Source organism: Pyxicephalus adspersus, chromosome 5 (assembly GCF_032062135.1).
Source record: "Pyxicephalus adspersus chromosome 5, UCB_Pads_2.0, whole genome shotgun sequence".
Classification (NCBI taxonomy): domain Eukaryota; kingdom Metazoa; phylum Chordata; class Amphibia; order Anura; family Pyxicephalidae; genus Pyxicephalus; species Pyxicephalus adspersus.
In genome coordinates, this window is record NC_092862.1 from 147,174,742 (window position 1) to 147,192,191 (window position 17,450).

Here is a 17,450-nt window from a genome sequence, read left to right on the forward strand (position 1 = left end):
TCACTGTACCCTACACCCAACCCCTTACCATGGACCAATACCCAACCCATAACTCTACCCTACACCCAACCCCAACCATGGACCAATACCCAACCAATAACTCTACCCTACACCCAACCGCTAACTATCAACCAATACCAAACCCATAATTCTACCTTACCCCTAACCAATGACATATACCCAACCCATATCTTTACCCTACACCAGACCACTAATCATGGACCAATTTTCAACCCAACTTTCTTCCCTATACCCAACCTCTAACCATGGATCAGTACCCAACCCATAACTCTACCCTACACCCAACCCCAACTATGGACCAATACCCAACCATTAACTCTATCCTACACCTAAACCCTAACCATTACCCAATTCTAAACCCATAACTCTACCTTTAACCCCACCCTTTACTATGGACAAATACCCAACCCAAATTTCTTCCCTATACCCAACTCCTATTCATGGATCAGTACCCAACCCATAACTCTACCCTTCACCCAACCCCAACCATGGATCAATACCCAACCATTAACTATATCCTACACCTAAACCCTAGCCATTACCCAATTCTAAACCAATAACTCTACCTTAAAACCCACCCCTTACCATGGACAAATGCCCAACCTAAACCCACAGCTCTAACCTTACAACCAGCAATTTACCAAGGACTAATACCCAACCCATAACTATACTCTATACTGGACCACTAACCATGGACCAATACCCAACCCAAAACTCTTCCCTCTACCCAACCCCTAACCATGGACCAATACCCGACCCATAACTACTCTACACAGGACCACTAACCATGGATCAATACCCGACCCAAAACTCTTCCCTATAACCAACCCCTAACCGTGGACCAATACCCAACCCATAACTCTTCCCTACAACCAACCCCTAACTATGGACCAATACCCAATTCATAACTCCACCCTGGATCCCCACTTTTTACCACGGACCAATATCCAACGAATAACTCTACCTTACTCCCAACCCCAACCACAGACCAATACCCAAACAATAACTCTACCCTACACCCCACCCCTAACTATAGTCCAATTTCAAATCCATAACTCTATCATACACCTAACCCCTAACCATCAACCAATGCCAAACACAGATTTCTACACTACACCCAACCCCTAAATCAAACCCACAGCTCTAACCTTACACCCTGCCCCAAACCACGGACCAATACCCAACCCATAACTTTACCGTACAAAAGACCACTAACCATGGACAGATAATCAACCCAAAATTCTTCACTACACCATGCCCCATAACCATGGACCAATACCAAACCCCTAACAATCAACCAATACCAAAACCATAACACTACCCTACATCCAACCCCTAACCATGGACCAATACCCAACCAATAATTCTACCCTACAACCAACCCCTAACCATGGACCAACACCCAACCCCTAACAATCAACCAATACCAAAACCATACCACTACCCTACATCCAACCCCTAACCATGGACCAATATCCAACCAATAATTCTACCCTACACCCAACCCCTAACCATCAACCATAACCAAACCCATAACTCTACCACACACCCTACACCTATCCATGGACAAATACCCGACCAATAACTCTTTCCTACACCTAACCCCTAAGCATTATCTAATACCAAACCCATAACTCTAGCTGACACCCCACGCCTAAACATGGACCAATACCAAACCCATACCTCTAACCCACACCCAAACCCTAACCCTTTACCCTACACCCAACCACTAACCATGAATCAATATCCAACCCATAACTCTACCCTACACCCAACCCCAACTATGGACCAATACCCAACCAATAACTCTACCCTACACCCACCACTATCAACCAATACCAAACCCATAACTCTAGCTTACACCCCACCCCTAACCATGGACCAATACCCAAACCCACATCTCTAACCTTACACCCAGCCTCTAACTATAAACCAATACCTAACGCACAATTCTACCCTATACCCAACCTCTAACCATCAACCAATTCCAAACCCATTACTAAACCCTACACACAGCCCCTAACCATGGACCAATACCCTAACGCACATCTCTTACCTTACACCCAGCATCTAACCATGGACCAATACCTAACCCATAACTCTTCCCTATGCCTAACGCCTAATCATCAACCAATACCAAACTTACAACTATACCCAACACCCAGCCAGTAACCATGGACCAATACCCAACCCATAACTCTACTCTACACTGGACTACTAACCATGGACCAATACCCAACCCAAAACTCTTTCCTATACCCAACCCCTAACCGTGGACCAATACCCAGCCTATAACTGTACCCTACACCCAACTCCTAACTATGGACTAATACCCAATCCATAACTCTACCCTGCACCCCTATTTTTTCACTGACCAATACTCAACCAAAAACTCTACCCTACACCCCACCCCAATCATTAACCAATACCCAAAAAATAACTCTACCCTACACCCCACCCCTAACTATAGTCCAATACCAAACCCATAACTCTATCATACACCCAACCCCTAACCATCAACCAATGCCAAACACAAATCTCGACTCTATACCTAACCCAAACCCACAGCTCCAACCTTAAACCCAGCCCCTAACCATGGACCAATACCCAACCCATAACTTTACCCTACACAGGATTACTAAGCATGGACAGATACTCAACCCAAAATTCTTCACTATATCAAGCCCCTAACCATGGACCAATACCAAACCCATAACTCTACCCTACACCCCACCCCTAACCATAGACCAATACCCAAACAATAAGTCCACCCTACACCAAACCCCTAACCATCCACCAATACCAAACCCATAACTTTACCTTACACCCCACCCCTAACCATGGATTAATACCCAATCAAAACCCACAGCTCAATCCTTACACCCAGCCTCTAACCATGGACCAATACCCAACTCATAACGCTAACCTACACTGGACCACTAACCATGGACCAATACTTAACCCAAAACGTTTCCCGAAACCCAACCCCTAACTATGGACCAATACCAAACCCATAACTCCACCCTACATCCCACCAATAACCATGGACCAATACCAAACCCATAACTTTACCTTACACCCAACCCCTTAGCATGGACCAATACCCAACCCATCACTCAACCCAAAGCTCTAACCTTACACCGAATCCCAACCATGGACCAATATCCTTCCCATAACTCCGCCCTACACATGACCCCTAACCATGGACCAAAACCCAATCTATAACTCTACCCTACACCCAACCATGGACCAATATGCAACCAATAACTCTACCTAACCCCTAATCATGAACCAATGCCCAACCCAAAACTCTACCTTTCACCCCAGCCTCAACCATGGACTACTACCCAATTCAAACCCACAGCTTTATGCTTACATCCAGACTCCAACCATCCCAACCAATAACTCTACCCTACACCGGCCCCCTAACCATGCACCAATACTCAACCCAAAACTCTACCATATACCCAAACCCTAACCATCAACCATTACCACACCCATAATTCTACCCTCCACCTATCCATGGACAAATACCCAACCAATAACTCTACCCTTTTTGCCCCACCTCTAATCCTCTAAAGCTCTAAATGGACCAGTACCAAAACCATAACTGTACCGTACACCCCACCCCTAACCATGGACCAATTCCCAACCCAAACCCATAGCTCTAACCCTACACTCAACCCCTCACCATGGACCCATACCTAACCCATAACTCTACCCTACACCCAACCCCAACCAAGGATTATTACCCAACCCATAACTCTACCCTACACCCAACCCCTAACCATGGACAAATACTCAACCGATACCTTTACCCTATACCAACCCCCAACCATCAACAAATACCAAACCCATAACTATACCCTACATCAGACCACTAACCATGGATCAATACCCAACCCAAACCCACAGCTCTAACCTTACACCCAGCAATTTGCCATGGACCAATACTCAACCCATAACTCTGCTCTACACTAAACCACTAACCATGGACCAATACCCAACCCAAAACTCTATCCTACACCCAACCCCTTTTCATGTACCATTACCATAGCCATACCAATACCCTTGACCCATAAAGTTCACAATTTACACAACTGTGATCTTCTAACACTCAACCCAACCATCAGCCAACACCTAACCATCCTCCAGCACCAAGGGATAAATCTTAACCCTACCGGCCCACCAAGACCTAACCCTGTGTATGGTTTTATCTGGGCCCCTGAAATGCACACCGGATGCAGAGTGGGTTACAAGGGGCAGATTTAATGGCAACAGAGATGACAAACTTATTACCAAAGGTGTTTTCCTGCACCGCTATGGGACCACCACACCACTGGCAGCACCCCAATGGGGGCATCTTACCAATGTGGCCAACTCCACTTACAGTACATCTGGGGCACTGCACTCCATATAGCGGTCGTTCTCACTGGGCCGTTCATTATCCGCCATGGACAACTGATAATCGTCATTGGGGGCGCTGTACATACACCAGAGTTTCACCTGAGATGAACACAGCGCTCACCTCAGGTGACAATCGTCTGATGTGTGAATGTTTGATGTGTGAATGATAATGATATGATAATCATCTGCTTATAATATAATTTGGGATTTCCCCCCACTTATACAGCACCAAAAAAAAGTCTGGAGCTCTGCCCAAAATGGATTCATTGCCTGTCCTCTGCCCTCCTCACACAACAACCCCCTCCCTTCCCTTCATAAAAAGTTGGCACTGCAATGCTGATAGAAAAACCACCGGAGACTGAGCCGCAGACAGGTGAATAATTCCAACTGCACTGCTGCATTGCCCCGGGCACTTCCTGCCCCTCACCTGTATTCTTCTTTGCCCCTTACCTGTCCATCTGCCCCACTGTCCCTCTCATGTCTGTCTGCCCCACTGCCCTTCACTTGTCCATCTGCTCCACTGACCCTTTCCTGTCTGTCTGCCCCACTGCCCCTCTCTTGTCTATCTGCCCCACTGACCCTCACCACTTTTCACCTTAACCACTTTTCGGAATCAAATTTGCCCCTGTGCCCTTACCTGTCATTTAAACCTCTCAATTCCTGTAGTTTATCTGCCCCTTTCACTAACAGTATTCCTCTCCCTCCATCTACCCCACTCCCCTGACCTGTAAATGTGCCCCATTGTTGTCATTGTCCACATCACATGACTTTTCCATCTACCCCAATACCCCCCCCCCTCGCCTTATGGTCTATTTGCCCCAATCTCTTGACGAATCTGTCCAAAACTGACCCCCCAACCCCACACCCAACATGCTGCTCAAATCTCATTCTCCCCCCTCATACTGCCCCTGTAGATGCCCTCTTTGTTTTCAGCTGTCTTTTCACCACCTCCTACACCCCCCATAAACCCCCATACACCTCCCCATTCACCCTCCTCATTCACCCCCCCCCATAAACACCTATACACCTCCCCATTCACCCTCCTCATTCACCCCCCCCCATAAACACCTATACACCTCCCCATTCACCCTCCTCATTCACCCCCCCATAAACACCTATACACCTCCCCATTCACCCTCCTCATTCACCCCCCTCGTAAACACCTATACACCTCCTCATTCACCCTCTTCATACACCCATCATTCACCCCCTCTTCCACCCCTTTCACATGCTTTGCTCATAAACCCCTCTATAAACCCTCCTCCTTCATCCCCTTCATCCACCCCTCTCATCCTTCCTCTCATATACCCCCCTTATATACCCCTCTCATACATCCTCCTCATCCAATCCTCTCATTCTCCCCTCTCTTTCCTGCCCGCAGTACATTCACTCGGATTCTTGTCTGGTGAATGAGGATCCTGCAGTCTCAGCAGGTGAGTCAGTGTGTGAGATGGAATCTGGGGGAAGATGAATTCCATGGAAGGATGAGATCTGCACAGAGAACGTCTGTGGGTGTAAGGAGACCGAAAGAGACCACCTAAACCTGACATTGGATTGGTTGTTTCCTGCGGACCCTCAGCTCTCCCAACTGTGAAATTAGGGGGCCACTGATTGTCAATATGCTGGAGTCCATCATTTCTGGGGAATTAAGGTTTTTGGGTTCTGGGAAGGTCAGTGGAAGGGGTTAGGGCACCGGGCAGGGGGTAGGATGGGGCATCAGGTGGTCTCATAACACCGGCCCCCCTCCCGGTCCTTGGCATTGATATGGGGGCCTCCTTTATATACCCCAACATTCTGCAGGGTTAGGAGACTTTTAGTCTTCCAGATTTTAGCCGTTCCTCCGACCCTTCATTGCTTTGTGATATTTGTGTAGCCAATGTGCAGGACACGGAAGATATGCAATCATTTTGTAGTTGTGCCCCATTGTGGTCAGTGTTACCATTTTGTCCTTCCCACTGTCCGTATGTACAGAATATTGGGGGGAATGGGGGATGAATTTCCCTGGAATGTATTTTGTACCCCAAACCTCTCAGAGTAAATTGTTCTTTATTGCAGGAATTTCGGAGCAGACATCATGAGGTGTACTTACCTTGTCCACATGGTGACCATACTTTGCATTACAACAGTCATCTCCTATGGCAAGTCCTCATCCAAGGGCCGGCACATGGCCTCCGTCTTCTCAGATTTGACCCCCGATGAGATGAAATCCATAAAAAGTTTTCTCATGGATCAGCAGCAGCTGAAATTGGTGCCCAGCCAGAACACATTCGGCAACAATACAATTTTCATGATGGAGCTGAACTTACCAAGGAAAAGTCGAGTTTTGAACTTCTTGGACAACGACGGCCCCAAACCCCAACGAGAGGCCAAAGTTGTGATATTTTTTGGTGACCAACCAAACCCCAATGTGACTGAACTCCTTGTGGGTCCCCTTCCCCACCCGTATTACTACCGCCCCATAACACCTAAAGGAAACAAAGTGATCCGGTTTGAGTCGCGCCCGGTGACTGCCATGGAATATGAGAATCTCCAGAAGAAGCTGGCGGAGGTGACAAAGGAATTCAATCACATAATAATGGAGCTCACAGGGTTCTCCTTCCATAACTGCTCCAAGCGGTGCCTGGCGTTCACCGACATCGCTCCTCGTGGCCTGAAATCTGGAGAGCGCAGATCTTGGATAATCTTACAGAGATTTGTTGATGGCTTCTTCCTTCATCCCATTGGCTTTGAGATCCTTCTCAATCACCGTTCCCTGGACCCCAAGCAGTGGAGGGTGGAGAAGATTTGGTACAATGGACAATACTTTGATAGCGTCAAGGAATTCATTGAAAAATATGAAAACAACCAAGTGCAGAAAATGCCGATCACAGATTTCAATGATCAGGATCCATACTCAACCTTCATCCCACGAGGAGAATTCAAGACCAAAACCAACGTCCATGGACCCAAAATTTGTGAACCCCAAGGCAAACGCTACAAGGTTCTGGGTAATTATGTGGAGTACACGGGATGGAGCTTTGCCTTCCGTGTGCGTCCATCTGCCGGCTTACAGATATTTGATATCCAATACAACAATGAGCGGATAGCATATGAGGTGAGCATCCAGGAAGCCATCGCATTTTATAGCGGGGTCACCCCAGCAGCCATGCAGACAAAATACATTGATTCCGGGTGGGCAATGGGAACAGAACACTATGAGTTGGCCAAAGGTATTGATTGCCCCGAGGTGGCCACTTACCTGGACTTGTATAACTTTTATGACAGCGATGAGCCTGTGCGTTATAAGAACGCTTTGTGCATCTTTGAACTACCAACAGGGATTCCGTTACGACGTCATTTTGACAGCACCCAAGATGGCGGCTACAATTTCTATGCTGGAGTGGAGAATCACGTCCTGGTGGTGAGGACAACATCCACGGTGTACAACTACGACTACATCTGGGACTTCCTCTTCTACCAGAACGGGGTGATAGAGGTGAAAGTGAGTGCCACCGGCTACATCCATGCCACCTTCTTCACACCGGATGGCCTCCACTATGGAAGCAAAGTCTACAGCCACGTCCTGGGGAACCTCCACACTCACCTGATCAACTACAAGGTGGACCTGGACATTGCAGGTAAGTTACCGCGCAACCACTAGCTCAGACCTAGATAGTCATTTCTGGAAATTTACCTGCACTCACATGGCAGTATGATCATTTCCTCTCCATTTCTACCCCCTCTCACCCCTTCTGCACTCTCTTCCCCTTCTCTCTCTCTACATATCTCCTCTCTCTTCCATCTCCAGGAACTGAAAACAGTTTCCAATCAATCGATCTGAAATATGAGAATATCTCCAACCCCTGGAGCCCCGGTCACTTTATTGTCCAGTCCCGCATGGACAGTCACCTGAGGGTCAGTGAAAGAGATGCGGCCTTCAAGTTTGGCTCCCCGCTGCCTCGGTATTTGATGTTTATGAACCCCAATAAGAACAACAAGTGGGGCCATTACAGAAGTTACCGGATCCAGTACAATTCCCATGCCCACAGCGTGCTTCCTCGGGGGTGGGAAGCAGAGAAAGGAATCTCCTGGTCCAGGTAATCCTCCAATCAGGGGGTCGGTTCATGAATGGGTTGTCAGGGTTCTGTTTCTGTAATTGTTTGAATACTTTATTGATGAAAAGGTATTTTAACTCCTATTGCTCAGAATGGTGCTGGACCCCTTTTTGTATTATTGGAAAAAATACTGCCACCCAGTGGCAGAACTAGTAGTTACAGCATAATATATGGGAATGGTTGTTGCACCTATGTCTGTATAAGTAACCTTCTAACAATACAGAACAAGCATAGAAAATCTGTAATATAAAGGAAAGGAAGGAAATCCAGAGACTTATTCCATCTGATCACAATGGTTCATTCGTAGTCTTTGTATGATTGTCGCTGTCTGCATGTTTTGTAGGTACAGCCTGGCGGTGACACGGCACAGAGACTCCGAGCTGAGCAGTAACAGCATGTACATCCAGTGTGACCCCTGGGACCCCACCATCAACTTCGAGAACTTCATCCGCAACAATGAGGACATTGTCAACAAAGTGAGTGCCCCCCTCCCCCATTTATTTGTAGGACCCCACAGTGAGGCCAAGAGAAGACATTGGGGTCCAAAGGAGTCCGAGAGGCTCAGATATCCCCGGGTTCTGGGATCCTCGGGGTGTCATCATAATGTAAAATATATGAAATGACAGCAGGGATGGCGGGGCCCCTCATAATGGGCACAGCAGGGGTACAGACCCAGGAACTCAGCACAGGGATGGTGGGAGCCCCTCATAATGGGCACAGCAGGGGTACAGACCCAGGAACTCAGCACAGGGACGGTGGGGACCCCTTTTAACAGACCCAGGAACTTGGGCTTTGGTTGTTTTATAGGAGCTGATTTATATTTCAGCTCCCCGGGGGGTTTCCTGGTTGCAGTAGATGTTTGGAGTTCCTCACCTTTCTTCATTCCTTAGGATCTTGTGGCCTGGGTCACCGTCGGCTTCCTGCACATCCCCCACTCTGAGGACATCCCCAACACCTCCACCCCGGGGAATGCGGTGGGATTCTTCCTCCGACCCTTCAATTTCTTCGATGAGGATCCATCGGTGGCCTCCAGGTCCACGGTCATTGTGAAGCCGGCAGACGAGACCTTCAGTAGGGTGACCATTGAACGTTGGACCCCGGATGTGGTTGGCCAATGTGTGTCTGACAAACCCTTCCGGTATAACGGCACTTACTTCTCAGACTGAGCATTCACCTCAGACATCCATGGGGCCACAGATGGGCCAAGGTTTTGGAGGTTGGACACTGAGAATAAATTACATGCGAGGAATCTGAGGACAGCAGGAGGTTGGTTGGGTCCCTCACATAGAGATCCATGGGGCCCCCCAAAGTGCAGAACCTCGGCCAGCAGAATCTTCCGTCACCCTGTACAAAGCCGAGAGGAGAATCATCTCTGTACAATAAATGGTGCTGGGACACAACATGTGGCTGCTTTGTGATTACACGGGGGCAGATAGGGGACATGTAATGACTACATGGGGGGCTTAGATGATGGAACGGTCCAATCACAGCATGACACCAGCCAATAAACACACCACTCCTGAAAATGTCTGACATATTCACAACTCTTAGCCAATAGGTGGCGCACCGACCTGTACCTATACCAGGGAGTGCAGTAGGCATCCTTGCTGAACAAGCAGAAAAGATTCATAACTTGGGAATGTTCTGCATTTACACTGACATGGGGTGGGGGGTGGGGGGTTACACGGGGCACAGAGTCTCAACCTGTGATTGGTTCTTTGTGTTTTTATTTTTGGTGAGAGTCAGAAGACTCTTTATTGTTTAAGAAACATGAAACCACCTCCTTGAGATCTCTGGTCAGATATTCAGCGACCACTATAGGCATATTATTATATATTATATGAATGAAGAAATATATGACCTGGGCTGGGGGTGGCCTGGATTGAGGAGCTTCACCCAATGACAAACCTGCATCCCATCCTCATGCACCTGTGGCCAACCCTATACCCACCTGTGGCCAACCCTATACCCACCTGTGGCCAACCCTATACCCACCTATCCCCATTACTACCCCCAACTTCCCTTTCCCGCATATGATCACCCAAATCATCTGACACACTACAACCCCCATCCTTTAATGAAATGAGGAGATTGGTTTATCCTTCCTGGTAGCCTGGAATCCATAGTGAGATTCTGATAGTTGGATATCTTATAATAAATCCCCCAGATGATGAAAGCACCCCCAGGACAGATACACTGGAGGCATCTTCCACCATCCATCATTCATCATACATCATCCATCATTCACCATCCATCATTCATCATCAATCATCCATCTTCCATCATTCATCATTCATCTTCCGCCTTCCATCAACCATCATTCATTATCCATCATCAATCATTAACCATCCATCATCCATCATTCATCTTCCATCGCTCACCGTCCATCATTTATCTTCCATCATCCCTCACCCATCATCCATGGCCCATCATCCATCATCTCTCCTCATGTCATCTATCATGTCCTAATGTCCAGACACCAATGGTGGAGTTGGTGGCCCACAATTATCAGGGTTTCGGGTCCCCTTGCGGTTCTGCTCTCGGTCATCTGGATGATGGTCGCTGCCACATCTCATTGGTTAGAAAACAACAAAAATCTGAAACCAAAGCTAATCTACCCAAAACCTAAAATCTAAACCCACTGACAGGATAGGACAGGTGAATGGTTTGCGTTTGGTTAGTGATTCCCAACCAGGGCTCCTCCAGGGGGCGCTAGGGGTTCCTGGGGCAATGAGCAGTTTGCACCCCTCAGGTCAGTGTGACACCAATGATGTTTCTGGCTATCTGTAAGGGTGACATTCATCCCACTGGCCAGCAATGTGAGAGGAATTCTTCCCACTGACCCCCCACTAATATACTGTGATCTGTGGGTATAATAATTATAGAAGGGGCCCTCGTGGTATTAAGGTTGGGAAAGGTCGTGTTCGAATGAATGGTAATGCCGGGATTTGATTGGATGAAGTTTAGGATTTTAAGGGGAATCTGTACAAATTGCAGTTATTCCATCGGGAGGAATCGGCCAATCATATTGTGTCTGGTGTGTCATGTGACCCCACCGATGTAATAAGAAATGGTACAAGGAGAATGGGAATCCCAGCAGAAATATTGGGGGAAAGAGGACCTGTCAGTGAATGAAGCTCTGCACCCCCCTCTTCATCATGATTCACCCCCATTTGTGATATTTTAGGATTATTGATCTCTTTATGATAATCAGCAATTTGTCAATTGTCCTGAACACAATAAATAAAGGAAGAGAAGAGACGCAAAATTCCAGGGACCGATCCCTATAAATAAAATGGGGGAATATCGGGGCCCCATGTGACCAACATACACAGAATGTTTATTGGCCCCGGGAAGGGTCAGGTCCCAGATTTGTCCTTCTGTCCCGGTAAACAGAGCCAGGCAGGGAAATCATTAACCCAACGCGCCCAATACGAGACGCCGGGCATGTTAAAGGGCCGGCACACCTGAAAATAAGATCAGAAATTTCACTTTTATATAACAGGAGGGCCCATGTGTCCCCACCTCATGGCCCATGTGTCCTCAATCATCAGTCATGGAGAGGCTGCCTGCATTCTCCTCCATGGGAACCCAGGACAGGAAGTCTGCTGTGTGCAGGAAAATATCTTCCCCTCATGATCAGACCTTTGTATGAGACTCTGATAAACCCCAGAGACGGAGATATTGTCCATGTTGGGGTTATTAGGTGACATTTATGATGATCTCCAGGCCGACAGGTAAGGGGGTTCTGCAGGTATCTGAAGGCTAAGGGGTTAAAAACAAACGCAGCCCCCTGATTGGGTACTGAGCACAGCAGGGGCGGGGCCGGCCGTGAGAGATCCCAGTGTATAAATAAAGCTGGAATTGTCCAATTCATCATCTGAGCCTCAGCTCTGCATCCTGAGGACATCCATACATCAGCAATGGCCGCACGTCACATGACTCACTGCGCCCCCTACTGACCAGGTGAGTCCTGCAGGTAAGTTAGAATAACGATGGTTAGAGTGTTTACTGAAGATTCACGAGGCAATGCACCCAAATATAAGTACATGATTTTCATATTTCTGGGTGAATCTTTGGCAAGAGTTTGGGTGAATTTGCACTTGTTGGGTTTGATAGTGTGAATGCTCACCAACAACGTTTTGTGAGAAACTCAAAAAAGTTCACACAAAAAATTGTATTCCCTGAATATGGAATTCTGTACCATGGAGCTCCGACTCCCCTGATATATAGAGGGAGGATGGGAGTTGTAGTTGTTTGTGGATTTAGTGAGCGGCATTTCTCGGGGGCTCTGCTGAGAGTCGGCTGCTTCCCACTGAAATGTCAATACGAGGAATCTGATGGACGCAGAGCAGCTGATTGCACAAATATATGAAGACAGAAATATTTCATTTACAAGTTTAGGTAAAAACATAAAAAATAGAAATGTATAAAAATTTCACAACGAGCTCCCGTTATAACACAGAAATGCAGAAATATGAATCTCTGTTATTTATTCTTCTGTCTATGCCAGGCCAATCATTTGATGGCAAATCGATGAATTATTACACCAACGCCCCATCTCGGTGAATCTCTGAATTATTGGAAGGTTTTATAAGCTGAATTCTTCTTTATTAGATTTTTTATTTATTTTGGGATCTATAGATCTCTATCTGGTGACAGGGGGATCCAATGGTTGGGAAGCTTTGACCCGGATTGGTTTGCAGGTTTATTATCAGATCTCTGTAGTGAATGTGATGGTGAATTCTCGCTGTCTGGCAGAGGGTGGGGGATGGGTTTACGCTTTTCTTTCTCTTGCCACACCCTGAAACGCGTTGTGTTCCAATGACATCAATAAGTGGAGAGATTTCTTTGTATGATCGCTATGAATACAAATATAATGGCCTCTCATTGTGACATTGGTGACATATTTATATATTTGTGCAATGAGCTGTTGGGTCCATAAGATCCAAGCATGGCTTTGCTGTAATATCAGAAATGTTGGGCACAAAATCCAGCACCAAACCCAAACTGTGGCCCCAGGAAAATAAACCAATCATTGATCAATAAATCTCCCCAAAGGTCTGGTGGTGGCCAATGGGGGGATCACTCAGCATCTACCAATCATATCTTCTGTATAGCAGTCATGTGACATTGTTTGAATGACATTACAGTGATGTCCTATTTTCTAGGGATCGCCCTCCCAACGCTCATCATGACGGTGAACCTTCTACTCATCACACTCTGGGCCCTTGTACCTGCGATGGCCAACATAAGCCCCGCCTACCGCGGTCGGCACAAGGCCTCTGTGTTTTCGGACCTCACCCCCCGTGAGATGACATCAGTGAGAATTTTTTTGATGGAGACGCTGAACTTTCTCCCATCTGGAATTCGGCAAGAACACAATCTTTTTGATAGAGCTGAACGTTCCTAAAAAAGCTCAAGTTTTAGACTTTTTGGAAAAAAAATGGGCGGAAGCCACTGCGAGAAGCCAAAGTCATCATCTACTTTGCGGATCAGCTCCATCCCAATGTCTCCGAATATATTGTGGGACCTCTTCCCCATCCATATTATTATGGGATAAACGCACCCCAGAGAAGCCATCCAATCAAATTCGAGGCATGGCCAACCACCAGCAGTGAGTATGAGAATATTCATCGGAAGCTTCTACCAATCATGGAGAAGATGGAGCAAATATTAATAGAAACCTCAGGCTTTTCTTTGCACAATTGTTTCGATAAATGTCTCACCTACACCGACATCGCACCGCGTGGTCTGAAGTCAGGAGACCGCAAGACGTGGCTGATGTTCCATCGCTATGTGGAAGGATATTTCTTGCATCCCATTGGTTTGGAGATTCTATTCAACCATCGTTCACCCAACCCCAATGAGTGGAAGGTGGAGAAGGTCTGGTACAATGGACAATACTACGACAGCATTGACGAGCTCGTTGAGAAGTATCAACGCAATGAGGTGACCAAACTAAACTTACCAACATTCACCAAGAAAGATCCCTACTCCACCTTCACTCCACGTGGACACTTTAAGACCAGGACAGACACTCATGGAACAAAGATTTGTGAACCCCAAGGGAAACGCTACCGAGTTTTAGGGAATTATGTGGAGTATACCGGCTGGAGCTTTGCATATCGGTTCAGCACATCCAGCAGTCTACAGATCTTTGACGTTCAATATAACAACGAGCGGATAGTCTATGAGCTCAGCATACAAGAAGCCATCGCAATTTATAGTGGAGTCACTCCGGCGGCCATGCAGTCCAAAGCTATCGATTCTGGGTGGGGAATGGGAGCCGTAAATCACGAGCTTGCCAAAGGCATTGACTGCCCCGAGGTGGCCACATACAAGGATATTTATCATTTCCTAGACACAGACAAACCTGTCCTTCATAAGAATGCTTTGTGTATCTTCGAGATGCCCATGGGGTCCCTCTGAGGAGCCACTTTGACAGTGACTATGGCGGTGGCTACAATTTCTATGCTGGCGTGGACAATCACGTCCTGGTGGTGAGGACAACATCCACGGTGTACAACTACGACTACATCTGGGACTTCCTCTTCTACCAGAACGGGGTGATAGAGGTCAAAGTTCATGCTACAGGATATATTCAGGCCACGTTCTTCACACCCGATGGACTAAATTATGGCAGCAAAGTCAACAACCACGTCCTGGGAAACCTCCATACACACCTCATCCACTATAAAGTGGACCTGGATGTGGCAGGTGGAACGTCTTCTGATATCTTTGATGTATAATAGATAATTTCATGGTGTCGTGAGGTAACTCTGACGGGTTTATGGTACAAAAATACTACGACATACACAATAGGGGCAAAGTCTGTGGTCACCTGACCGTCACTCCTAAATGAGCATGGAGAGCATCTCCAAATCTATGACCATCAATATGAGGTTGGCACCCATTTGTGCCTCTTACCAAAACATTTTGGGTGTGTTTGTGTCAGGAGGAACTGATTGTTGGTCAGGAAGTCTTGGCTTGACATTGGAGTTTGAGATCACCCCAAACGTGATCAGTAGGGTTGGGGTCAGAGCTCTGTGAAGGACACTCGAGTTCCTCCACACCAAACTGGTGACCCCATGTCTTTATGGAGGGGGCTTTGTACAGTCATTAGGGACCAGAAAAGGGTCTTCACCAAACTGTGACCACAAGGTTGGAAGAACCCAATGGTCTACAATGTCTTTGTATGATGAAGGATTACAAGTATTCTTCATTGGTGGACTCCTGACCTCTATTGGGAATAGGGGGGGGGGGGGGGGGGGTACAAACTTTTGGCACACGTACAGCACACGTAATGTATAGGTGCAGCTTATGCACCGTATTGATCATAATTGGATAGATCTGTATATAAGGCTGGGTCTACATGGACGTTTTGTAAAAAGGCATGTAAACGTTCCTACTGCGTTTATAAGCGTTTTTATGCACTTATTCTAACGTTTTAAAACTTTTTTTTAAATGCTGGAAAAAGCTGAAAAACGTCTATGCCGCGTTTTACCGCGATTCTACAAGCGTTTTAGCACTTGGTAGAAATGCAAATTGTAACCCTGGGCAGTGATTTCTGCAAGTACATACATCCCTGCATACATGTGATAATGTGATCATGCAACAGTACAGTGACAAATGTAACAGTATACACAGAAAAGAGTGAAAAGAGTGCAAAGTGAAGCACAATTAAAGACAATGACTACGGCCTAAGGCTTAGTCTACACGGACTGTTTCCCCAGCGTTTAACCTGAGGCTAAAGTTTATATTTTTCCTCACAAACAGGTCAAGAGAACACCTTTGAAACTATTAACCTAAAATATGAGAATATCTCCAACCCCTGGAGTCCAGGTCACTTCATTGTCCAGTCACGGATGGTGTGAACCCCAAGGACCACAGAGGGCCAGGCTGCCTTTAAATTTGGTTCCCCTCTCCCCAGGTACCTAATGTTCTAAAATCGTAACAAAAAGAACAAATGGGGACACGAGAAGAGCTACCGGCTGCAGTACAACTCCCACGCACACAGCGTGCTGCCCAGGAGGTGGAATGAGGAGAATGGGGTCTCCTGGTCCAGGTAAGTCGCTGTGACATCCATAAGTTACATATTAGGAATGAGAACCCCAGGGGGGCCCCAAGACTTCATATACCCCCAAGACCATTTGAAGACTTCCTTTACAAGTCTTCAAATCTCAGTCTCAGAAGTTCTTGATGTTCCCTGATTTACCCCCCATGATGCGGCCTGGTGGACATTCCATGGAGAACAATCTGACCACAGAAAGTTTTTTGATGCAATGTTCACCTTTCTGCAGATACAGCCTGGCAGTGACCCACCATAGGGACTCCGAAGGGACCAGCAGCAGCTTATACAACCAGAATGACCCCTGGGAGCCAGCAGTAAAGTTTGAGAGGTTCCTCCGTGACAATGAAGATATTGATAACCAGGTGAGTGTCATGGAGGCGATTCTGGTTTATTACTCCATGAGGCGGTTGAGTCTTTGTAGGAGTTGGAGGTTGGTCAATGCAGTTTAAGCACCAAGAGCTGCAAATTAAACATCGGCTCCACCAACAACAGTGCTGTGCTGTGAACCCAACTAAGAAGGGTTAGGGTGCAGTGCTGCGGAATCACACATGTGGGTGTCACACACTCCTCGGACCCTGCAAGATGCCCAGGGAACCCACGTGAGATGACCCACAGTGCTAATGTGTACTGTCAGTGCGTTTATTAACATTTAAAGTGAGAGGAAATCTCTTCCTAAGACAATTGTCACCAAAACAAGTGTCCCCATTGGAAGATTTGTTAGGTAGGACCAGGAAAACCATTCCAGAGAATCGGGGCAGCTCTAGAGAAGTCTTGGAGCCATGCGTGTGATGAGGTTATGAGTGAGGAAGTCATTAGTAGGTCATTGGAGAAGCGGAGAGAGCAGCTATTTGTTT

General features: G+C 46.9%; 1 protein-coding gene and 1 pseudogene across 3 annotated transcripts; both read left to right on the forward strand.

Annotated features, from left to right (window-relative positions):
* The first annotated feature begins 4,730 nt into the window (after positions 1-4,730).
* Positions 4,731-9,922, forward strand: LOC140331797 (diamine oxidase [copper-containing]-like). 3 transcript variants are annotated; one of them, XM_072413095.1, is made up of 5 exons: positions 4,731-4,801; positions 6,484-8,045; positions 8,216-8,504; positions 8,866-8,998; positions 9,413-9,922. In XM_072413095.1, exons 2-5 carry the CDS (start codon positions 6,503-6,505, stop codon positions 9,686-9,688), a joined length of 2,241 nt encoding a protein of 746 aa, XP_072269196.1. In that variant the 5' UTR covers positions 4,731-4,801; positions 6,484-6,502; the 3' UTR covers positions 9,689-9,922. The 3 variants fall into 3 exon arrangements, with proteins under 3 accessions (XP_072269196.1, XP_072269195.1, XP_072269194.1); XM_072413094.1 differs by lacking the exon at positions 4,731-4,801 and adding an exon at positions 5,566-5,942; XM_072413093.1 differs by lacking the exon at positions 4,731-4,801 and adding an exon at positions 5,566-5,861.
* Positions 9,923-13,387: 3,465 nt separating this feature from the next.
* Positions 13,388-17,450, forward strand: part of LOC140331814 (diamine oxidase [copper-containing]-like) — a 6,147-nt pseudogene continuing 2,084 nt past the window's right edge.